We start from the raw sequence: 26,390 nt of genomic DNA, 5'->3' as shown, positions 1-26,390 counted from the left end.
GAGTCGCCTGTGGAGCGTGCCAGACACAGTCCTAATGGTCACATTGCCAAGTAGCTGGGGGGTTCTCTTCCTTAAGTTTCCTTGCCGTAAGGGTGGGAGTGACGTCCACGCACCGCTTCAGAACTCTGAGCGAAGTTTCACTGATTTTCGTTGGTCTCCCAGTACTCTTAGCAGGAGTCAGTACGCAAGCACTGGGGGACGCTTGGAACCGAGCAACCAAGTGGCGAACACTTCGCTCACTCACACCCGTTTCCTTGACAATATCCTTCGTTTGAAGGCCCAGTTTGTGACACTGAATCACACTGACCCTTGTATCACGGTCAAGGGGCTTCCCACTCATGAGGGATGGATGTCACACACGATTATGCAAGGCAGACACGGCAGTTTTCGAGGCGCGCGGGAGAATGGTCACGGCGAAAATAATGTATCCCCACTACTGTCTTGATTGATACTGAGACTTAATATTTATTGCAACTGATGCATGAGTGATGGGGTAAGGTTACTATGTAGTCACTTACTCGCGGGGCATTTTTTCTTCAGAGAAATACGGATGGTATCAAATATGGATATAGAGGCCGGCCGGCCTCCCACCCGGCCAGCCTTTTTTTCCTCTACTGTATATATATATATATATATATATATATATATATATATATATATATATATATATATATATATATATATATATATATATATATATATATATATATATATATATATATATATATATATATATATATATATATATATATATATATATATATATATATATATATATATATATATATATATATATATATACTTGTGAGGGGCACCACCTTATTTCCATTTTATTTCTTATTATTTCGTGTGTATGGCAGCCCAAGCACAGCCTCGCGCTGTTCCGCTGTGCGGCCACCCTCCCCCTTTTCTGTTCCTGCCATCTCGTTGTGCCTGGCAGAAAACACTAGTACCGAGCCAGTCTTTAGCTGAGGTAGACACATTCGCTCTTGGGTTGTTGGCACAGTGTTGAGACACGTGTTGCTAGGCTGTTCTGGGTGCTCAACAGTCTCGGTCTGGGAGTTGTACCCTCCTTTTTGAGTAGCTGGTTTGCTGCTGGTTAGGCTGTGACAGTGTGGAGCAACGGGTTTGTTGTTCCAGGGGAAAGTGTAGCTGGTTTTGCTGCATTTTCCGAGTTTTTGCGTTTGTCCCCTCTTGTTGCGTGGCGACGCGGAGAGACACGTTACTGTCTCATCCCGATTGTCGTTTTTTTTTAGGTGGCCGTGGTCACCAGTGTGGTTTGGTGGGCGGCTGTGTGCCACCACCATCGTTTTGCATGGTTTCTGTAGTATATTGAGTATATTGGCCTTAGCCATACACACTGGTTGTCTGGTGGGAAGCTTCATGCTGTCTCCCAGTCGGTGTGCAGTAATGATGTGAAACAAATGAAAATGACAGTCATTCCTCCCAGAACTGACTGGAAGTGGTATTAGTTGGTGCGAGATGTTTTGCGCTAAGGTTAGCGACTTAGCAAAGCCTTGTGTGACTAGTTTATTCGTTTCCTCGTTTTTCACCAGTCGATCCCCGAGTTGGACATATGCATAATATCGTTCCTAAGTTGAAAGAAAAACAACATGTCATGTTTTGCTGTTTGGGAGTGTTTGTGGCTAAAAATAGACACGAGATATCGTGATGGAGTGTTGCCTTTCGTGGTGCAAATATTTTCCGAGTAATATGTATGTACTTGTTTTTCCTTATAACAAAGCGATTGGAAAATTCTTATTTATATCATACAAAGTTTTCACTACCACAATATAACAGTTACCAAAAACATCTGAAATGGTAAGAATAAGTAATGAAAATTACGCTTTGTTCATATTAGCGGAGTTGAGGCGTCAGTTTCCTGCTACACTGAGCTGAAGGCAGCAGAAACTGCTAAAGTTCAGATATATAATAAATAAATACAGGAAGTATTCATGTTAGCAGGGACAAGGACTGTAGACATTGCATGAGCAATGTCTACAGTGCATGATGGCAGTATAATGGTAGGTTTTGAGGACGCAATACCTCCGAAAACACGAGGAAGCTCGCCGACGTATCTCATACGTCTCTGACGCCCAGTTCGCTCAGAGTAGCTGACGTATCTCGTATGTCTCTGACGCTGTACGGGTTAACAAGCCTACCACCCTCAGAGAGGTTGTTAAAGAGGTAGTTGAGGAGGCAGTTCCTAACTATCTTTCGGTTGCAGCTCCCCCACTGGTGACTGCTGTCACGTCCGGCGCCCCACCCATCCTTGGCGACAGAGAACTCATGTTGGTGAGACAAGTCGGGTCGGTCGGTGAGGGACGGTTGCCAGTGGGTTATACAGGACTTCCCCATTTCCCTAGTGCTGAATGCTTAGGGTTTCAGGGTTCAGGTAGCTACCATGACGGTGTTCCTGTACAGGTTACGACTGACATGTCACTGGGTGGTAAGTTTCGTGCGAACGACAGCCGTCTGGGAGACGATATCGCATCTTCTCCTGCCAAGAAAGCCAAGAGAGTGGCTAAGGATCTTACAGGACGAATTAAGCGCTCACGAGCTGAGTGCTCATCTAGTGACAGAGGTGTCGTTGTGAGTCTGGTCCATGTTACCACGCAACCTCACCCGCCCCGTTGCGACAGCGGACAGGCTTCAGCCACACCATCAGCACGGGAGAGATCAGCTGAGGTGGTGGCGATCCAAGTTACCCCCGCTCCTCACTGTTCAGTAGACAGGTAAGCTTCGGCCGACTGTCATATGGGTTCCTGCCATAACATACGATCAGTGCCCACCCATTCCACCCTTCCAGCCTTGGAGGAAGGAAACTGGGCTGCCCAGGGTTCAGTGGCTTCGTGGCATCCCAACATAGGTGAGTTGGTGCGCCCGCACTCTCCTGCCAATCGCTTGGATGATGATCCAGACCCCTTGCATCAGACTTGCGACCCTTGGCACGCCACCCATGAAGACTTATACCAAACATCTGAAGAGGAGGAACAACACATGGTGAGTGAGCCCTCAGACTTCTTAAAGCTGGCAAACTTTATCTATGACCAGTTTTGTGAAGCCAAAGGTGTTCGTGAGACACGACACGACCGCACACCTGGGCCGAGACAGGAAGACTTTGTGTTACCACAAGAGAGAGACACCTTCATAAACTTTCGCTTGTCGCGCCCCTTGATGAATTCAGCCCGCCTCGTGGATCAGTGGGTTGCTGATCGGTTGCACGATGGCAACACAGCCGCCATACCTTATACATGCAGGCCAAAGAGAAAGTGGTATGTGGTCAGTGATGATGACTCAAAGGGGAAGGGTGCTGTGGTTAACCCTTCTCTCGCTGACTTCCTGCCCAGAAATGTGTCAGATATCCGCCCTAACATTTCTGCCACCGACTTACTCCACTTAGAGGAAGCAGTATGTGTTATAAGAGAAGTGCAGAACTTCCAGTTCTGGATGTTTGGGGCAGTCTCATGACTGGTTAAACTGGGAGATTCTGTACCTAATAAGGATACCTTGGTGGCACAAGCAGTCTCTAGCATGCAACAGGCTATACAGACTACTTCAAAAGAGACCACTACAATTTTGGCTAACCTATTGACCTTCAGGAGGCAAGCTGTGTCGAGGAATCTCCCCTCTTCATTCTCCATTTCGGATAAACGTATCCACATGCAGTCACCAGTGGACTCGGCTTTCCTTTTTGAGGACAAGGTGACCCAGGCTAGGAAGAATGCTGATGCCTTCTCTACCAAATCTTTTCACGAAGTTACTGCTGCAGCACTCAAGAAGAGGCCTCAGCAGGTTGAGTCACCCCCTGGTCAGACCTCCGGCGACTAAACCCTCTATGTCTGGGTACAGGCAACCACGAAGGCAGGCCTATCCTTTTAAGAAGCCAGAACGTCCTGTCTTGTCTTCTCATCCACACAAGGACCGTAATTCTTTTGGCCCAAGGCAAGAAGGATTTTCGAAAGTAGCAACAACTTCTTCCCTTGACCTCTCAGGTAGCGGCATGCCTTTCACAGAGTTGGGAAAAGTGGCAAGAGAAGGGAGCCGAACCATGGGTAGTGGATGTCCTCAGAGATGGTTACTACATCCCCTTTGTCAGTCAACCTCCACTTTCAAGGTTCCCAATACAATTTGGGAGTTATTCTCCCAACTCGGTGAAAGGCAAGGCTTTAGAACAAGAGATACAATCCCTTATACAAAAAGGGGCGATAGAACAGGCAACCGCTGGCCTAGGGTTCTACAGCAGAGTCTTCGTGGTGCCCAAACTTACAGGCGGGTTTTGCCCCATTCAATCTCTCCACCCTCAACCAATACATCCACAAAACCAGATTCCGGATGGAGACAAGTGCATCGGTGATGTCGGCCATCCGAAAGGAGGACTGGATGCTGTCAGTCGACCTGCAGGATGCCCACCTTCAGATTCTCATCCATCAGGGGACCAGGAAGTACCTTCGATTCACCTGGTGGGGGCAAGTTTTCAGTTCAGAACTCTCTGCTTTGGACTGTCGACGGCACCTCAGGTCTTCACGAGAGTGATGGCTCTGGTTTCAGCGGATTTATACCAACAAGGGATTCGTTTGATCCGCTACTTAGACGACTGGTTACTTCTCTCCACCACCAGTCAGGGAGCAATGAGGTCAAGGGAGGCGCTCCTAGATTTGTGCGACACTCTCAATATCTGGATAAATTGGGAGAAGTCAGATCTCGAACCCAAACAGGTCATAACCTTTTTAGGAATGGACATCCATTCAATGATTTTGAAGATTTTCCCAGCACAGACGGATTCTCAATTTGCTGGGAGTCTATACGAGGTTTCAAGACTCAGCCACAACCCTCAGCACATGCATGGCTAGTACTTCTTGGCCACCTCTCGTCGCTATCACACCTAGTTCCAGGAGGACGACGCAGGATGAGGAGCCTCCAGTTTCAGCTTGCCAATCACTGGGACAGGAGGGATAGCAGCTCCCATCACTTACCTACGTTTTGGGAGGTTCTAGACGACCTTCAGTGGTGGTCAGACCCTGCGAACTTGCTTCAAGGTCAGTCACTGGAGGTGCGGAACCTGGAACTACTTCTGTTCACGGATGCTTCATGAGAAGGCTGGGGAGCATCTATTCTGGACGACGAGGCATGTGGCGTTTGGTCACCTCCCGAACAACAAGAGCACATAACTCTCCTGGAGCTGAGAGCGATATGTCTTGGGCTTGAGGCATTCGAGGATGTATTGAAAGGATGAACGGTAGCAGTCCTGTCAAACAACACCACAGCTGTGTCGTACGTCTAGAAAGCAGGAGGGACACGGTCAGCCAAGCTCAACCATGAAGCCCAACTGACTTTGCAGTGGGTGGAGGACAATGCAGTGACCCTTCTTACTCAGTTCGTGCGAGGGGAGAACAACGTGGTAGCGGACTGCCTCAGCAGGAGGAACCAGGTCATTTCCACAGAATGGATGCTGCATCAGCAGGTGTGTGACAACCTGTGGAGACTCTGGGGTTGTCCGATGGTGGACCTGTTCGCCACACGGATGAATTACAGGCTTGCCAATTTCGTCTCACCATTTCCCGACCCGATGGTGATAGCAACGGATGCCTTTCTCTTTCCTTGGGAACACAAGGAACTGTATGCATTTTCCCCTTTCCATGTCATCAAGAAGGTGATAAACAAGCTCCGCAGCTCAGAGGGAGTCAAGCTTACACTAGTGACCCCGTTCTGGCCTCAGAGAGAATGGTTTGCGGATCTAGTGGAACTCTCCATCGACACGCCAAGGAAGCTCCCCATCAGGAAGGACCTACTACGTCAACTTCACTTCCACAGGTTTCACCACGATCTCCACGTGCTGCAGATAGTAGGGTGGAGAGTATCGAGCGACTTCTCCGGTACAGAGGATATTCCAGGAGAGTGGCGAAGGCAGTGGCTAAGGCTAGACGACCTTCCACTACTTTGAATTACCAACATAAGTGGAAGAAGTTTTGGCAATGGTGTCACAACACGGGCCATTCAGTCTCCTGCCCCTCCAGCCAGAAGCTCGCAGACTTTCTCCTGTACTTACACGAGTCTTGTCACCTTTCTGTCTCAGCTATTATAGGGTATAATTATAAGCCATGCTGAATAGTGTTTTCTCCCTAAAGGGCTTCAACCTGACAGAGGACCCAGTTTTGAAGAACCTTATTAAATCCTTTGAAACACAAGTTCCAAAAAGGGTAGTCAGACCACCACCATGGAACCTGGATGTAGTGCTAAAGGCACTGTCGCTGGCTCCCTTCGAACCTTTCAGAGCCTCTTCGTTCAGAGATCTTACGAAGAAGACTTTTTTTCTTGTCTCGCTAGCATTGGCTAAGAGGGTTGGTGAGTTACAAGCCTTGTCATACAAGCTTACTCAGCAAGGCAAAGACATCATCCTGTCTTATCTTCCAGAATTTGTCGCAAAGACAGAAACATCCAGCAGTCCTCTTCCTAGGGAATTCAGGATAAAAAATTTGGCAGTGGCCGTGTGCTCTGATGATGAAGAACGCCTTCTGTGCCCAGTTCGGGCTCTGCTTATCTTTAGGGAAAGGATGGGGAACATGGCAAGAAGACCTAGAAACCTCTTTGTCTCTCCTGCAGACAAATCCAAACCACTTTCAAAGAATGCTTTGGCCTATCTCCTGAGAATGAGAGCACATGATATTCGAGGGATTGCCACCTCCCCTAATTTATGGAGGAATAAATCAGTGGAGGCTGTTCTCAATGCAGCTTCCTGGAGGACACCTTCCATTTTTGCAAAACATTATCTTCACGACGTCGAGTGTTCAGATGGGGACACCTTTTCTCTTGGCCCGATAGTCGCAGCAGGTGGCATTGTGACATGAGCACTATCTTAAGGCGGCATGCTATGCCTCGCTATGCTTCACCAGAGCTTTGTGGGGGAGAGCACACTGCCTAAGCCTTGCCTTGCTCCTCTTCCTTTGCTCCAAGTCTGGATGTAAGTACTGAGGCAATTTTTTTTTTTTTTTTTTTTTTTTTTTGGGGGTCTCGGTTATACATGCACCCACCACCTTATAATGTGTGAATCTTCCTAGTCATATGAAACAGGGGTGTGCAACAAATTATTTTTCAAGTATAAAAAATATTTTTGCATACTTACCTGTTTCACATGACACATACCCACCCTCCTCCCCTCTGCATGTTCCGTACGCAGAAAGCAATGGAGCGGTTGCTGAGCAGGTAGTGGGGTTGGGTGGAGGAAGAGGGGTATGAGGGCTTCCCATTTTCTATGAACCCTACCTCCTCTTCCTCCACTATGAGGAAATTTTAGGTGGTTCTTATATATTCTGCATCAGGGAAAGAGAGAGTCCACCTCTCTTCCTAGTCATGTGAAACAGGTAAGTGCAAAAATATTTTTTATACTTGAAAAATAATATCTTAGTATTCATAAACGCTCATGCCATGAGGATAACCTGGACTCCGTGGCATTGAGTGAAAGTGAATTACTAATGAAATACCGCGGTATTTCATTAGTAATTCACTATCACTCACTGCCACGGAGTCCAGGTTATCCTCATGGCATGAGCGTATATGAACACTAAGATATGATTTCCATTATAGCAGGCAATAAAGGAGTGGAAACAAATTTAATATCGTGGTGAAAGACAACATGCCAAGCTAAAAAGGTCACAAGAAGAAGAAGAAGCGGCCAAGTTGTCGGAGTCTCCGCCATCTGTGGCCGATCTCATCATCTCTGCTTTATTTTTTGGTATTCCATGTAAGATTTCACTTTTTGCATTACAAAACAATCCTTTCTTGGTGGCAAGGTTTGTAAAAAGCTAATAGAAATGTTGTTTTGTGAACATAAATGCATATACAAGATAGTAACACCACCTCCAGAGGTGGTGTTCCCAGCAACCTCAGAGCAACCTTGTCACCGTCCCTCCAAGCGTTCATGGAAGCCATTTCACGGCAGCAGGTTACTCTGAGGTTAAAGAATCCAGCTCCAGGAGCGCTAGAGACAGGCTGGGAGCCAGACAATCACAGCGAAGCTGCTATGTTTGGTCCCTCACCCGGCAAATTCAAACCCAGAAAATTTGCTAAAACGGATGTGGTTGTACGTTATGCAGACTTTTTGGTCTAACTTTATATAGTACGTTAAAACCGGAAATTTGTTAGACGAACGTTCGTTAAGTGGAGTATTACTGTATCATCATATCTCAGTTATATATAGATTATCACTCAAAGGAAATGCACTAAAACTTATTTCCTGCAAATGATGTTTGACATTAGATGTTTTAAGTGGATCGCCAATTCTCATTCTGAGTAGGGAACATATTCTTAATGTCCAAACTATCAATAGTTTGAAACCTTTTCCCAGACAAAAACATGAGTAAACCTGCCATTTTTTGGTTAAAGCTGAAGGAGACAATTATGTGTTGCATCCTTAACTATCAAAAGTATTTAGTAGCAAATCAGGGTCCCAAGTAAATCCACCCTTAGGCAGTTTTGAGTGTTGTTTAGCTCTGGAAACTAAGGTTGAGTTATCCTTATTGGCAGTATCGCTAATACTGCACCTTTCTTTCCTTGTTTTCTAAATTATGTCTTTTATGACTTTAAATGAAGGGAAACCATAAAGAAGGGAAACATTATTCCAATGGATTGAAAAGACTTCTGTGTCTAACACCTCAGGATCTGGTTGCCAAGTATAGAAAAGTGGTACAGGAGTGTTAAGATGAGTAGCAAAAAGATCCAGAAAAGATTCTCCTTAAATCATGCAATTGTCCCTAAAAGTAGTGGGCATTAAACTCTATTCTTTGTTGAAATCACTCTCATGGAAGGCTGAATCAGCTTTAAAGTTCATGTGATAAATTTATGTATTCAGCAGACAAATCCGTGTCTCTCTCACAAGCTCAGTCAAAAACTCTTCAGTTATGTCCAACAAAGTTGTTTGATACTACCATAATCATTTATGCTTATGACAACTGTGGCATTATCCAGTTTTATTTAAAGCAAAATTTTTATGTAAAAAAACCTCAAGCCCCCCAAAAAAAGAGCTCTCAATTCCAAAATGTGAATATGATCTTCCTCATGTTCAGCCCTGTGACCATCAGTAATGTTGCCACCTGTGCAGGTCCCCCAACCATACAATGAGGCATCCATGGAAATAAATAAATCTGAGGCTGATGTACGTATTGATTCCACACAAAAATTAACATAAATTGTCCACCAGCACAATAGCCACTTTGCACTTTGCTCTCTGAACCAGGCATAGTGAGGCATTAAAATCACCATAACTGTTTAAGTCCCATTCCTCAGAACTTGTAATTATTTGCATTCCAAGGAAATTCTGCCAAGTCAACATTGCCAATAAAAGTAACCAGATCTCTGATTCTCATCTCATCCATTTGCAATAACTGGAATCCCAACTTCTTAAATCTTTATGGTCTTACCTTGTATGAGCTTAAGTCATTAGAATTTACTACAAAAACCAAGAATTCTGTAGTATAACTGGACCAAGTTAGGTTAGTTCTGGCTTCTCCATGTTGATTATAAAACTTAATTTATCCAAGGTCAGACCAACACATTGAGCATCAGTAATTAAACTGTCTCTTGAAATTGTCATCACTAGATAATGTAAATAGTTATCAGGAAACTTAAAGCCTGAAAAAGTGATAAAGGGAGCTGTGATGATTTAGTAAATAGCTGAAGTGATGAAAAACCCTGAGGTCAGCAAGTGAACTGCCATAGTAATCTATTCCACAAATTTTTAAAACAATGAATGATCCGGCTCACATACTGGAACAGCAAAAAGACTTCAAGTCAATGGATGCAAAGAAACAATTAGCTATCTGTAATCCATGGTAACATATATTCAAGAGTTTCCACCTTAAAATGATGATATTCCACATGCTCATACAAACATATCAAATTAAGGAAAGAACCTCATACTTCAATTTCCCAGCAATCTAAAAAAAAAAAAAAAATAGAAAGCAAACCTGATGAAGCATCAGCATCTCTCCCAACATTATTTTGCTAAATAAAAACTTTATGGGTGCATGAACTGCTTGTATGTCCCAGACAGAAAAATGCAAGGGTGGTGCAAAAAGAGCTTGCAAAGGAAGAACAATAAAAGAAATCTTTAACCTGAACAGTGTTTTGCACTCAAGAAACACAGGATAATGGAAGACATACCAAACAGAGAGGGAAATGTGTGAAATAATGAATGAGAGCTTCAAAACAAAATTCACTGCAGATGATTTCACAGAACCTAATAGGACATTGGATTGCCAAGGATTACAGGAAATTGCAGTGCACAAAGAGGATATTGGAAGATTACTGGATAAGTTGGAAGTCAGAAAAGCAATGGGGCCAGATGGTGTATCAGGCTGGGTGTTACAAGAATGTAAAGAGCAATTACTGGACCCAATTTGGGAAGTAATTAAAAGTTCAGTAAATGAAGGGAAAGTTCCACTAGAGTGGAAGAGAGCTAACGTAATACTGATATTTAAAGGAGGAAAGACAACTGAACCACTAAACTACAGACCAGTGTCACTTACAAGTGTTGTAGGGAAGTTACGTGAAATAATTATCAAAGAAAAATGGGTTAAATTTCTAGAAGAGGAGCAAGTCATATCAAACAGACAATTTCGGTTCAGGACAGGGTGGTCATCTGTATCAAACTTACTAAGCTTCTACTCGAGAGTTATTGCAGAACTTGAAAACAGAGATGGATGGGTAGACACAGTATACCTAGACATTAAAAAGGCTTTTGATAAAGTCCCGCACGGAAGACTTCTTTGGAAACTAGAGAACATAGGAGGACTGTGTGGAACCTTGCTCAAATAGACAAGAGATTATTTGAAGGATAGGGAAATGAGAACTGTGATCAAAGATACATACTCATCTTGGGGTAGAGTAACTAGCGGAGTGCCACAAAGGTCAGTGTTAGCCCCCATTATGTCTCAAGTTTATGTAAACAACATTCACATTGGGATAAACAGTTATATAAAATTATTTGCTGATGATGCAAAGTTGCTAAGAGTTATCAAAACCAGAGAGGACTGTCTGCTGTTGCAAGAAGATTTATACAAGATCTATGAATGGAGCAAGAAGTGGAAATTGGAATTTAATGCCAAGAAATGCCACATAATGGAACTAGGAAAGAGTAAGAGAAGACCAGCATGGAACTATTTGATGGGGGAGGAACAAATAATGAAGACTAAAGAGGGAAAGATCTTGGAGTGATCATACAAGACAATCTGAGTCCTGATAAACACATAAGCAAGATATTTGGACTATCATATAAGATGTTGACTAATATAAGAGTGGCATTCCATTACAAAGATAAAGATATGATGAAAAAAATCATCACAAGCATGATATGCCCAAGGCTGGAATATGCAGCAGTGGTATGGTCTCCAAGCTCTAAAAAGGGTATAAGAAAATTGGAAAGGATACAGAAGATTGCTACAAAGATGGTGCCAGAATTAAAGGACCTCACATATGAAGAACAACTGAAGGAAATGGGACTGTCAACCTTACGAGAGAGAGAAAAGAACACGGGGACCTAATAACAATGTATAAGATAGTAAATGATATTGAAAAAAACTGCCTAAATGTTTAACTTCATAATTATTTTCTTTCATTAAACCTTTCACTGTACTATGATGTACTCTCTCTTTGCTTACTCTCAATGGAAGTTCAAGTCAGGGGCTAAACTTGTTATAATCGGTTTGCTTAATGAAGTTTCGCTTAACGAAGTGTTTTTAGGAACGTAACCCCTTTGTTAAGCGGGTTGCCTATATATATATATATATATATATATATATATATATATATATATATATATATATATATATATATATATATATATATATATATATATATATATATATATATATATATATATATATATATATATATATATATATATATATATATATATATATATATATATATATATATATATTTATTTATTTATTTATTTATTTATTTATTTATTTATTTATTTATTTATTTATTTGTTTGTTTGTTTATTAATTTATTTATTTACCACCGATTTGTTAGAATAGATTTTGTTCCAGTGTTTGTTAAGAGATTATTAACTTGAACTGAAGATGCAAAAATCATAACCCAGGTGTACATTCTGTATATAATGAAAACTATTACTAAAATGAAGATAACAGCAGAATTTTTTATTTTCTGTAATCATCCTTAATTTACTCATGTGTAACTTGCTTGGATGAATTACAGAATGAAAAATTAGCTTTTCATCACAATTCTTGCAATTCTAACTCCCACATTTACTTGCTGGGTTCTGTTTCTTTCTCACTGCAGTGTTAGGTTGGTACGTGGCTGCTCAAAATGCATGGTGTTAATGACAACAAACAGTTTTGCTTCATGCCAACAGGCCATCCATTTTTCAGAGAGGGAAGCGCAGGTCGTGATGCAGAAGACTCTCGTAATCCCAAATCTCCAAAAGTGTTAGTCAGTGTTCAGCTGGTCCTTCACCACCCAACACACCTCCCATCCCTACACCTTTACACATCACCACCACCACCACCACCACCACCCCCATTACTACTACTACCATCACCACATCTTATCTGTCACACGCATACCTGAGACAAACAAAAGAATCATCTGAATGTCCCATCGAAGGCGTCTTGACCAAGAAGAGAGGCATGCTGTCATCCCATTTGTCTCACCAGTGGCTGGGAGCAATGCCACTCACACCTGCATTCAATCCTCAATATTCCTCTTATAATTCTCTGCATGTGATCTCCATAAACACTACTATATGAAGTGTGCAGCATGTCAGCACACACTGCCTGTTAAATTAAATTTTACTGTATACAACAGTATGCATCTATCAGCATTTTCTGTTTTAAAATAACTTACCAGAGTTGCATTAGTTTCTGTCCCAAACACACCACTCTTTCAAAACTACCATGGGAGTGGCAACATTTGGAGTCACTATTCACCTGTAGCATACAGTTCTTGCAACAATACAATTGCATCATGAAATTGTGCAGAAACACAACAAAATATGATGCAAATGCACATTAGGATAATATTACTGTATAAAATAGTTGTAAATATTGCCCAGTGAGTGTACCTGTTTCCTTTCCCTCAAGAAAGAGAAACTTAGATCCACTGCATGTCTCAGCTCTCATGTACTGATGACACATGTAACACAGGTGGGAGCTTTGTCCTATCATAATTTTCTGAGAAGTTGCTTAGTGAAGGCACCACATGATTTTATCAGCTGTCAATCTGCTGTCCTGTTGCCACCCTGCAGCATCCCTTGCTGTCTGGCTATTAGAACATGCTGTCATAAGGAAGATGCTATCTTGTGTCCACCTCACTTTATAGACAGGCCTGGTGAGGGAGTCCAGGATATGGGTGGAAGAAGGTGTGTCATATAATGCTCTGGGAGATGCAGCATAAACAAACAAATGTTACAAGATTTAATTAGCTGAATAGTTATTACTAAGTATGCATGTGGCTGTCTTTACCAGCAGTTGGTAAATGTGAGATGCACTTTGTCCCTGTTTCAGTAATACTTAATGTCCATTTAATGAATATAAAAGTAGATAAATTGATTTAAAGTGAGACTAAATATAAATAATTCACTTGCAGAAATTTCTTCTGTTAACCTTTTTTCTTTCCTTATTTTTGTCTTTTATCATCCTTAAATACCACAAAGAGGAATGCAGTAAACATCCATATTGGTCCCTAAAGAGTCACGTAGGGTCTGTGTCTCATCCCTACAACACAACAGCTTCCACCACTACCACCATATTCATACTTGCCTAGCTCACCTCCTCCATCCACACAGGTCACGCTCGCCCATATCTGCCATTCAGTCAGTGTTTGAGTGTGCAGTGGTGCTGCTTGGATCTGCTGATGTGTCATGGAGAGCAGTGCGTCATGCTACGCAAGATGACAATTTCTGTGTGCGACTAGCAGCCGTGTGTGTGCCAGCCCTGACCCAGGCAGTGGTCTCAACACTTGCAGATAAACTAGAGGTGATAATTATTCCACTTATAGTGAACTAAAGATTAAGGAAAGTTGTAAAGAAAAATAAGTTTATTATATTATTCAGTTAATGGCAAAAGCTACTACAATATACATTGATCTTAATTGTGAGCAGCATCTTTAGTGGCAATTTTTTTCAGGCATTTTTGCATTCGAATGAATCCATTCTTACATAAGAAAATGGTAAATAAACATACTATCATCTGGACAGTGAGATGTGGCTATTTATTGAAAACTAAAAAGAATCCTGCTATTTTGAAAACAGGTATTACAATAGGCAATGAGACAGCTGCCCTGCTCTGTCCACAGTATGTGAAGATGACAGTGGAACACATGAGTCGGGTGAGTGACATTGGTGGTGTGCTGCTCCAATACCTGCGGTGTGCCATGTTCTTTTGGCATCGATACCATGAGGATGTGCAGCCCCGCCAAGCACGAGTCCAGGCCATAAGTGACCAGGCCAAGCAGGCATGTGCCTTCACCACACTACACTATGCAGTACCACACCACACTATATCACATCCTATGTCCAAGACTTTATTTGCTAGTATAATTTTTAATATATAGAGTAATGCATAAAAAATATTCCATTCTGTTCTCTTAACCATGATGTCTATCACACCATCACTCACACAGCAGTCCATTCCACCATACAGCTGCACAGCAAACTGGTCACTAAGGAGAAGAGAGTGAAAGGACTCAAGGAGGAGGTCAGCAGCTTAAAGTCAAGGTTACGTGAAGAAGAGCGGTTTGTGATATCTCTGCGGAGCAAGCGGGCAATGGTGGAAGAGGAGCTGGAGACAGTGCTGGAGGTGATCACCCATCTCAGCCCGCACTCAGAAAGGTAGTTGTGGAGTATATAAGTATTTTAAAAAATAGAGGATTGCATCTCTTGCCTTTTTTCTACCACTGTTTTCATGCTGACTGTTTTCCAGATCTTGCTAACTGACCTTACATGCTTTTCTTCCTCCAGTGGGAGATATTAAAAATTGTCAATTTTTCAGTGTTTGCTGGGTGGTTTAATTCAGAAGTTGTTCAGCATTGTCTTGCAGACAGAGTAGTCATCTTAAAACACTATACAATGTTGTATCTATTGATTTCCTGTGCTTTTTCTCCTTCCAATGTTTTCTGTTATGTTACTATGTTACTTCTTGATAGTTGCTTGAGTTTATATGACTAACTTCATTTTATAGAATAAAATATGGTAGCTTGTTGTATCAAGCTCTTTAATTTTAGAGGCTTTGATGTAACTGAGAACCTGAACATACATTTTATCTCATCTCTGCAGAGGTTAATGCTTCACAGTCAAAGTGCAGAGAAATTTTTGTTCAGTTTTCTTTATTAGAAAAAGGAAAATTTGCGGTTGAAACTGCAATAGCCCAATGAGGCTGCTGCAATGCTTGTATTACCATGTACCTAAGCTGTGTATTGCCATAGCATAGTCTACAGTGATCTGCAGGCATGAAGTGCAGGCTAGCAGATCACTGTAAGAGCAATGGATGGGCATGTATCAACAGCTGGGTCCTCTTCAATGGCAGAGACACATTGTATGCCAGGGATGGAGTTCATTTATCATGCCAGAGTATTCAAGTTTTGGCTGGAATACTTGAGCTTGAGGTAAATGCACTCCAGCACTTTTTTCATTAGTCAGGAGAGAGAAAAGGCTTGTAAGAATGATAGGAAAGACAGAATAGTTAAATCTAGAAAAGTATCTAGCTCAGTAAAGGTGGTGAATAGTGTAAGTGTTTATTACACAAACTGTAGAAGTATTTTGAATAAGATAGATTTGGTTAGAGGAACAGTATGTGTTGAAAATTTATATATCATTGCATTAACAGAAACTTTGTAAGACATGTCAGGAAAAATATTTAATCCAGAGATAAAAATTGATGGTTATACACTATTCCATAAGGACAGGAAAAACAGGAAAAGAGGAGATGTAAGATTGTATGTTAGGGACACATTGCAATGCTGAACTGACAATAAAATTAAGACAGATAGTAAAGTAGAGTCCTTATGGATGGATATTAAAGAAGGATCACAATTAATAGTATAGTGGTCACAAATGAAATCGCAACACTAGGGATTTTTGGATCATAAAACTCAAAAGTGCATCTTACATTTGTTTTGTTTGTACTTTAGGCTTACATTTAATAGTTTATCATATTTCCCTTTGATGTAAGTAACTGCTGGATCCTTCTTGGCATGATAGTGGTGAGATTCTAATGCCAGAGGGGTAGTGAAGGAGATTGACCATATCCCTGTTAGTACTCATTGGAGGATTCTTCAGAACTACAGGGTTTTTGTGAGTGCCAGTTTCTTTGTGAATGATCACAGGCTTTTTGTTGTTACACTCAAGCTGTATGTCAAGTCCAGAAAGCTTACAAGATGTGACCACAATCTTGAGAAACTGAAGGACTTGACATGTGCCCAGGAGTATGCAGTGACAGCCTCCAATTGGTTTAGAGTGCTTGACACCATAGAGGACCTGGTAGAGCTATGGGATACCTTCAAACATGAGTCTTTTGAGGCTGTTGGGGAATGCCCAAGGTCACGGAGTGGCTTTGCCTCGGTAGAGACGCTGGACAGTATTGAGGAGAGTCGCGCTGCCAGATTTGCTGGGAACCGCGACCAGTACAGGGCTCTGTCTTGTAGGACTAGAGCTCTCCTGAGGATGTATAATTTAAATGCTAATGACCTCTGACCTACCTATCGATCCATGAAGAAACTCCTCTCCAAGTCTACATCTCAGGTGAGCGCTCTTCGAACAGCAGATTGTCGCCTTGTATCGGACACAGATGGGCAGATGGGTCGTTGGGCTGAGTACAGTAATACTCCGCTTAATGAACATTCATCTGACGAATTTCCGGTTTAACGTACTATATAAAGTTAGACCAAAAAGTCCACATAATGTACAACCACATCCGTTTTAGCGAATTTTCTGGGTTTGAATTTGTCGGTAGCTTCGCTGTGATTGGCTGGCTCCCCGCCTCTGTCTCTAGCGCTCCTGGAGCTGGATCCAAGATTCTTTAACAATGTCAGAGCAACCTCCTGCAGTGAAATGGCATCCATGAATGCTTGGAGGGACGGTGACAAGGTTGCTATCAGGTTGCTCTGAGGTTGCTGGGAACACCACCTCTTGAGGTGGTGTTACTGTCTTATAGTGTATATGCATATATGTTCACAAAACAACATTTCTATTAGCTTTTTACAAACCTTGCCCCCAAGAAAGGATTGTTTTGTAATGCATAAAGTGAAATCTTACGTGGAATACCAAAAAATAAAGCAGAGATGAGATCAGCCACTTCTTCTTGTGACCCTTTTGCTTGCGTGTTACTTTCATGATGATGTTTATGTTTTCACTCCTCTATTGCCTGCTATAATGGATATCATATCTTAGTATTCATATACTCTCATGCCATGAGGATAACCTGGACTCCGTGGCACTGAGAGATAGTGAATTACTAATGAAATACCGCGGTATTTCATTAATAATTCACTATCACTCAGTGCCATGGAGTCGAGGTTATCCTCATGGCATGAGTGTATATGAATACTAAGATATGTTATCTGTTTCACTTCACGATAGTTTAACAGCATCACAACGGATTCAATGAGATGCCCGTGTCACTTGCCACATGCCAGTTCGCTCCCAGCTGCCGCACCGTATAGTAGTAGTAGTAGGTTTATTGACAAAAATGCAATACAACCAAAACTTATATACAAAAAAAAAACATAGGTAAGCTTTTTTTTTTTTTTTGTCCAGCATGCAAGCCATGACAATTTAGTTAGCAGTAAAGGGAAAACATTGTTATTTCAACTGTTGAAAACTGACCGTTTTCAAGAATAACTACAAGCATCATATCCCCAAAAACCAACAAAACAATTAATTCACATTATGAGACTGATCCATACACATATCCATCATAAATAACTCATAGTAATCTAACTTCAACATACATATTAGTAAGAAAATATATAAAGAACTAATATACACAAAACATTTCTGTTTCAAGCCCCTCAGTAAAGACAAATTACATCATGTATATAGTCACATAGATCTTTAAGATAATTGGTGTCAAGTAATTCTGTTAAATTGGTGAATGTCAACATAGGAAACCTGTCACGACACCTTGCTGGTAATGCACATTCCAATAATACATGTTGTTCTGTCTGCACGTGTACACCATCACATTGGCACACACGTTGTTCACGAGGTGTGCGACTCCACCTTCCAACTTCTACCCGAAGGCTGTGTGACATTAAGCGTAGTCTGGTAAAAGCTTCACGTTTATAGTCTTCTATGAAGCATTTTGTGGTGTACACTGGATGCACTGTCATGTTAGGGTTCATCTCTGTCAGGTACATTCTAAGTTTTGTAGCACCTGCCGGCTTTTCTCGCACATAGTTTCTTACTTTTTCTATATTATTTTCAATTCTGTTCCATAGACTTGATCTTTGCAAATCTCTATAATATGGTGTGTTAGCCTCCTCGCAAATCCTGTATACAACCTGATATGGCATTTCCTGATCCTGGTTTCTTTTGTGTCTGAATGAAACTATGTTTTCTCTTCACTATCAGGTCTTGTAGTGGTGAAATACCAGCCTCTATCATACAGAGATTCACACTTGTGTTTTTCCGTACACTGAGTAAGCACTTCACTAATTTATTGTATTGTTTTTCTATCACTTTTATTTTACCTGTGAACCAAGATTCGGAGCTGTATGATAAAGCACTCATCACCACTGCATCAAACACTGCTTTCTTATAAATGAAAGGCATACGTGTATTGCTAGCACAGAATATGGAAAATTTGTTGACTATTGCTTCACTTGATCTTTCATGAAGCGCCATAACGGTGTCCATAGTAGCCGAGTCAGTAAACCATGCCCCCAGGTACAGGTACTCAGGGGAATACACCACGCTCACTCCATCGCATACTATACACTCTTTATCATCTTCCTGGCCGTTAATCACAAAGAACTCTGTTTTCTTTTCATTAATAATCATTCCACTCTCTCTATAAAACTGCAGTACAACACCTAACTTTCTTTTTTTTTTTTTATTTATACCATGTGGGTTTTTCACAGGAGTTTATGGGCTAAAGGGGATACTTTTTGGGGGTATCTCCTATCTCAAAGCCCACCCGCTAGGAAACCGTTGCCCCGAGTGAGGAAGCCTAACCTACACTCGGACCGTGGACAGGATTCGAACCCGTGCGCTTGGAGACCCCTCAGACCCCAAAGCACGGGGTTCCACTGTACCACATTTCTCTACTTGTTGACAATATCACTGCATCATCCATAAGTAACAATGCGTGCAAACTGCCTAGAAAGCCATCAGTAACTACAGATCTTTTCAACATTCTTACCATATTATCAAGATATAGAATGAACAGCAGACAGCTAGACGGGGCCCCCTGGTGAACTCCTATAGATGCGTTTATAACAGAGGATTTCAATATGTGTTTTGTACAAGCGTACATTGCCTTAATGGCCTGTAACATTACTCTGCCGCATCCTAAGTCTTTTAACCATTTTATAAGCTTCGCTCGGGGAACCCTGTCATATGCTTTACTAAAATCTATGAATAAAACATACAACTTTTTCTTCTTATACTTGGCATAATCACACAACATCCTAAGCGATATAGTTTGCTCTATGCATCCTCTTCCTTTCTGCCCACCAGCTTGGCATTTATAAATATTAACCCACAGTTTTAAACGATTTAGAATCATTGTGTCAGAGATTTTGGCAAGGGTGTCCATTATGCTGATTCCCCTGTAATTGCTACATATGCGCTTGTTTCCCGACTTGAATAAGACCACAAGTTTGCTGTGACACCAAGCTAATGGGTACCGGAAGTAAGCAAAAACAATATTGAAAATGGTAAGAAAGAACATGAAACATGACATAGGTAGGATGCTAATGATGCCTAGGCACACTCCAACATAACTTTTGTTATTCTTCATAGTGTTCAGGGTCTGCTTCAATTCATCAGGTGTGAATGGGTCGTCTAACACTGGTACATAAGGTAACATCATGCAATGATTTTCAACATCTTGTAGTACATTTGGTGGATTTAATAAATTTTCAAAGTGCACTTTAAATTCGTCATCTTCTGGTGCTTCTATGCTGTCATTATCGATAGTTCCTTTCCAATTTATGGCTTTCCAAATCAACTTCGTGTCATTTGTTTCCAATAACCGCTTCCATCGTGGATGTTTGTCCTCCCAGCAATGTCCTTGCACCGCTTCTCGGGTGTAGCATTTCGCCGCTGCCTTCGTGATGACACGGCAGCCTTCTGTTACTACTGCTTCCAAGCCACTCCCCTCTTCATTCACGATCAGATCTGGCAGTGTTGCAGACTCAAGATCGCTATGTAGATCATCTACGTCCACCTCTGTAACTGGCCTGCTCTTTACATTAAACTGTGTGCCAGGTGCAGAGTGGTGGTGCCCCAATGCTGACTCCCTTTGCAGCAGCTCACGTGGCGTCAAGACATTTTGCCCGTCAAGTGACAGCGTGACACAGAGTGGAGCATGATCGGATCCTGGGATATCTTGGTTTACGTGCACGTCCGACACTAAGCTTATACAATCAGCTTTTGTTAAACAGAAATCTATCTCAGATATCCATGTTCGACGTCTTCGTCACTCCTTGTCTGCGGTTTATTTTGGTTACCGGCACTCTCCATGGAGTTTGGCCTGGTAAGCCTTCACCTCATCTGTTTTTTCTGGTGCTACACCTCGGTATAAGCAATCTGTTGGATATACATTGTCCTTGGATCATTATTTGGTGTCTGCCCTGTTGTGTGACCCGGAGCTTTGCTTTTATTTGCAGCCCTCTTATGGCGGACCGTGAGAAGGTTTCGGAAGGGACACCAAGGCGTTTCTCCTCTTCCTCCTCCTCGTCCTCGGACAGGAAAAGGCGTGAGATGGCTTCCCCTGACAAGGACGCTAAGAAAAGGAAGGATGGCCCTGAAGCTTGCAGTGCTCGCCCAAGGGGAGCGCCGTTGCATAGGCAAGACCCCGCAACATCAATTGACCAAAACAGACCTGGGGCCGCCGGACCAACAGAGGACGCCACAGCGATGCCACCAGTGGCAGGGCCGAGTCACATCTCCGATCCTTCTGCCTACTCATCTATAGCTGACAGGTATGACAGGCTGAGTGCTTTAGTAGGTGGCTTGATCGATAAGCTTGAGAAAGGCTCAGATTCGGACGTCCCCAGAAACGACTTCAGTGGCTTCCATACACTGTCTTCCTCGGAAAGTAAGGAAGGAGAACTCCCCCAGCACGTCCCAGACTGCATGGATGAACTGGACCAGTTCAATTGTGTGCAACCTGACCCAAGTGTGACTGAGGACGATGCTGACTTCCTTAAAGCTCTTGAGGAGCTCTCTGGCCACTTCCACGGTGAGGAAGAAAGGGGCGAGCTGCTGTCTTAATGCTTGGCTGCCATACTCAATACAAGTTTGAGACATCGGCCTACATCTGAGGGTGTGAAACTCACCTGTGGGAAAATCAAGCTGCCCAGCAATATCCCGAACTTGACTGTGCCTTCATCCAACTCTGCTCTCATTAAGGCCATGAGTGTAGGGGGTCGCCTTATTGACGCCCGACTTGTCTATACCAGTGGTTTGATTTCCAAGGCGCTGGTACCCATTGCTCAGTGCATAAGTGATATAGGGGACCAGAAAGGCAGTTCTATCAACAGCTACCTACATGGTTTTAATAACAGCCTTAGACTTTTGACTTCCTCTGTGAACTATATTAACCACCTTAGGAAAGAAGTGGCACGTATCCATGTGCACGATTCGGCCCTTGTAGATCTCTGCAGGTGGGATTGCAAGGTTGGCAAAGATGAGTTGTTTCCTTTTGACGTTGCCAAGAAGTGCGACGATATCCATAAGACAAAGAAGTTAGGAAGGCCCTTCTTCCGTCCTACAAATCTACTGGCCCGAGGAAGTTTCCCCAGCACAGACAAGCGCCTCGTCGCTCTTATTCTCAGCAGTTGCCTCGGCAACACTACCAACAGGACAGACCAAGGCCCCAGGCGAAGCCTTTTTTAGGCCACAGGGCATCCCAGGGGAGGGGGACGCACAGACTATCCACCTCCCAGTAAACCAGCTTCCAGTGAGTGATTTTTTTTGCCCCTTGTTCAACACTCCTGAAAATTTTGTGGGTGGCAAAATCCATGTAGCCAGGCTGCATTGGCAAGCCCTGTCCAAGGACAGATGGATCCATGATGTTGTGGATGGTAGAATTCTTGGGTTTGGTAGTTTGGCCAGGCAGATAGGAATTCCTTCCCCACTTCACCTCCCGGTAGCAGACACTCTTGCCCTGGATTCTGCTATGGTAGGTTTCCTTAAACACAAAATTGTTGAAAGATGTGAACCACAGCTACGGGGTTTTATCTCTAATGTATTCCCAACTATTAAGAAAGATGGTTCAGCCAGGGTTATCTTGAATTTGAAAGAACTGAATGAACATATTACACACATACATTTTAAAATGGACTCCATCAAGGATGTGATTCAGTTAATTCAACCTAATTGTTTTTTCTCTACTATAGACTTCAAAGATGCATATTTTTCTGTGTTTATTACTCCAGGAGATAGGAAATGGCTCCAATTCTTTTGGAGGAATGACTGCTTTCAATTTACGTGTCTTCCTCAGGGACTGACTTCGGCTCTCGAGTTTTCACTAAATTATTAAAACCAGCCCTTTCTCACCTCAGGACACTTGGGATTTGTGTAATTTCTTACATAGATGACTGCCTTTTATTGCCTCATCAGCAGAGGAATTAAGGATCAATGTGGGTTATGCTATGAAGTTTTTTGACTCGCTAAGGCTCACAATCAATGTTCCAAAATCTGTACTCACACCCACCCAAGAGGTGGAATTCCTGGGAGTAGTGTTAAACTCTGTCAATATGACTGCCACATTGCCTTCTCGTAGAAGAGAGCACGTCAAAAAGCAAGGCAAACTTCTAAAGGGTGTTGTCACTTTGCATGACTTGGCCTCCTTTATTAGAATGACTGTGGCGTCTGACCCTGCTGTTGAATTGGCCCCACTGAGGTATAAATATTTGGAGATTGTTAGGAATGGAGAATTAGCTAGACATCATGGGGATTATCACTCCACAATTACCCTGGATAATCATGCTAGGAGGTTAATCATTTGGTGGATTGACAACATAGACACTCGATTTAAGTTTCTACAATCTTCTTTCCCCCAGATAGAAATGTTCTCTGATGCTTGTCTGACTGATTGGGGTGCAACAACAAGAGATACCAAGACCGGAGGTCACTGGGCTCATGTAGAATTAGATCATATTAACGTGTTAGAACTGAAAGCTATTCTGTTGGGCCTCACATCTTTATGCAGAGATTTCAAGGATACTCATATCCGCCTTCGGTCGGACAACACCACAGCTGTTGCCTGTATAGACAGGGGTAGCAGCACTAAACCTGCCCTTAATACTGTAATAGAAAATATCTTTGCTTGGGCTGAGTCACGAGGGATTACTTTGTCAGCAGAGTATATAAAGGGGCTCTATAATGTTGAGGCAGATAGAGAATCCCATGTAAAAAACTTAGATACAGAATGGATGTTATTGCCCAAGGTCTTCAAGTTACTGTGCCAGACCTTTTATACCCCAGATATTGACCTTTTTACCACTAGAATCAATGCTTAGCTACCCATTTACGTTGCCTGGAAGCCAGATCCTTCGGCTACACATATTAATGCATTCACACTTAATTGGGCTAATGGGGAGTTATATGCCTTCCCACCTTTCAGGATCATTAGCAGAGTATTGCAGAAGATACAGGCGCACAGGGCAACAGTTTTGACAATCCTACCTCTTTGGCCGATCCAAGTATGGTTTCCAAAAGCTCTTCAACTGCTGTTAAGCACTTTTCTTTTGCTCACTCGACATTCATTGATCCTACCGCAACTTCCCTCTCTGGTACATCCACAGGCCCAGAAGTTAATCCTGGCAGGGATGGTTCAATCAGGCAAGCCTTCCAAAATCAAGGCCTTTCGCCAGAGGTTGCCAGATTTCTGCTTAACTCGTGGAGAAAGAGCACAAAAGTACAATATGGGAACATGTCGAAAGATGGGTGTCATTTTGTCGCAGGAGGGAAATTGATCCATTTTCACCACCTGTAAATATTTTGCTTTATTACTTGTTTTTGGAGTTTAAGAAAGAGAAAGGCCGAGGTTACAGCTCTATGAACACTCTCCAGTCAGCCATCTCAACAGTAGCTTCTATCAATGGTCAGCCTGCAGGGAGGCACCTCTTAGTTCGCAGGTTTATGAAAGCGGTTTTCCAGGAGAAACCATCCCTTGCTCGCCTTCAATCCACCTGGGATCCGGAATTGGTTTTAGATCACCTAAAGAGTCAAGGCCGGGATAAAGACTTATCACTCATCCAGTTATCGAGGAAATTAACAATGCTAATGCTCCTAACATCTGGCCAACGGGGTCAAGCACTACACTTACTGGACATCAGGAATATGAGTATCTCAGACTCTAGGATTTCGTTCCAAATAGGAGACCCTCTCAAAACATCTAGGCCCGGTAATCATATGTCAGAACTAGTCTTTGAAGCATATGTACCAGACAGATGCGTATGTGTCTTCACCACTAGTTTACACTACCTTGACAGAACGAAAGGCTTAAGGGGGAATATTACCAGATTTTTTCTAACAACGAAACAACCCATAAAATTGGCATCAAGGGACACTTTACGTCGTTGGACCAAAGATATAATGAGAGCTACTGGCATTGATCTTTCTATGTTTTCTCCTCATTCCACCAGATCAGCTTCATCCAGTAAAGCAGCCCTGAAGCTCTCACTATCCACCATTTTGTCCTCTGTGGGTTGGGCCAATGCATCAACCTTTGCAAAATATTACGAGACCTCTAAATAAACATTGTCAGTTTGCAAATGCTGTGTTGTCTTAAGTTCTTGTTTGTCGCGTTTATCTCCTTTCTTGTGTGTATAGAATTATGCACTGTTCTGAGCCAATGTATTTCCGTTTTTTCTGTTCTGGAGTTAATTGATTAAAGCATCTCTTTGGGATTGCTGTGTTTGTTTTATGCATACATACATGTTTCAGGTTGTATACCTCTCAAATAACTATATATTGTTTTGAAATGTATATATATACAGTATCCACAAAACACTTCTCTTGTAGGTTTGATGAATCACTCTAAAGCTCTCAGTGAATCCTTTGTGACGTTGTTAAACTATCATGAAGTGAAATTGTAAGATTAAACGAATACTTACCAAGTGTGAAGTTTGATTGTAATTTCACGAACAGTTTAACTGCGTCACTTAGGATTAAATGCCCACCCTTCCATTCCCTCTGCCTACACAGTGTTGAATGGGGAAATCACCGGGTGATTTATGTGATATATTTATTACTGTTTTTTGCTGCTTCCTCAAACCTACACTCTGAATGACTGCCGTGTGGCGGGTGACGCAGGCATCTCATTTAATCCTAAGTGACGCAGTTAAACTGTTCGTGAAATTATGATCAAACTTCACACTTGGTAAGTATTCGTTTAATCTTACAATTGTAACAGGCAATAGAGGAGTGAAAACAAATATCATGGGGAAAGACAACACGCCCAGCTAAAAGGGTAACAAGAAGAAGAAGAAGAAGCGGCCGAGTCACCGTGAGTCTCCCACTTCGTCTGTGGCTGATTTCATCCCTGCTTTATTTTTTGGTATTCCCTGTAAGATTTCATTTTATGCATTACAAAACAATCCTTTCTTGGGGGCAAGATTTGTAAAAAGCTAATAGAAATGTTGTTTTGTGAACATAAATGCAAGAATGTGAGAGAATTTGTACGTAGCTCCTCTAACTTTCAATGACTCATATGACATCATAAAAGTAGTGGTACACCGGTGGCCCAATATGCTGCCAAAGCAGCCAAACGTATATATAATTTTTTGTTTTAACCCATGTTGGGGACCAGCCCAGAATGCATCCCCCCCTATTTCCATTATTTCCAATGGGAAAATTATGTTCGCTTAACGAATTTTCGCTCTACGAACAGCTTTGACACCCCTATCCTGTTCTTTAAGCGGAGTATTACTGTACAGTAAGTCCTCGTTATATGGTACATATGCGCTCCTGAAAACCTTACCGCAAATCAAAATTATCGTATACCAAACCCATTATAACATGTAATGATAGGGAATGCATTCTAGCTTGTCAAAAGTCACCCCTGCAGAAATGAAAATACATGAAAATAGTCATATAAAAAAAATGTAAAGTACTGCGCAAAAGAAATAAACAGAAAATGTTTTTATTTACCTTTCACTTGCCAGATGATGTCCTTCCCGAGGCTAAGGGACAATAG

General features: G+C 42.2%; 1 protein-coding gene across 5 annotated transcripts in view; it reads left to right on the top strand.

Moving 5' to 3' along the window:
- LOC123498677 (dynein-1-alpha heavy chain, flagellar inner arm I1 complex-like) overlaps nt 1-26,390 on the top strand; it is a 368,589-nt gene that overhangs the window by 302,053 nt on the left and 40,146 nt on the right. For all 5 annotated transcript variants that reach the window (XM_045246012.1, XM_045246014.1, XM_045246015.1 and 2 more), the window contains 3 exons: nt 13,808-13,997; nt 14,317-14,475; nt 14,664-14,851. In XM_045246012.1, coding sequence (XP_045101947.1) covers nt 13,808-13,997; nt 14,317-14,475; nt 14,664-14,851 — 537 coding nt within the window. The remainder of the gene's footprint in view (nt 1-13,807; nt 13,998-14,316; nt 14,476-14,663; nt 14,852-26,390) is intronic.

The sequence above is a fragment of the Portunus trituberculatus genome, chromosome 48 (genome assembly GCF_017591435.1).
Source record: "Portunus trituberculatus isolate SZX2019 chromosome 48, ASM1759143v1, whole genome shotgun sequence".
Lineage (NCBI taxonomy): Eukaryota > Metazoa > Arthropoda > Malacostraca > Decapoda > Portunidae > Portunus > Portunus trituberculatus.
The sequence above is the reverse complement of the archived record's forward strand: the minus strand, read 5'-3'. Positions and strand labels throughout refer to the sequence as shown.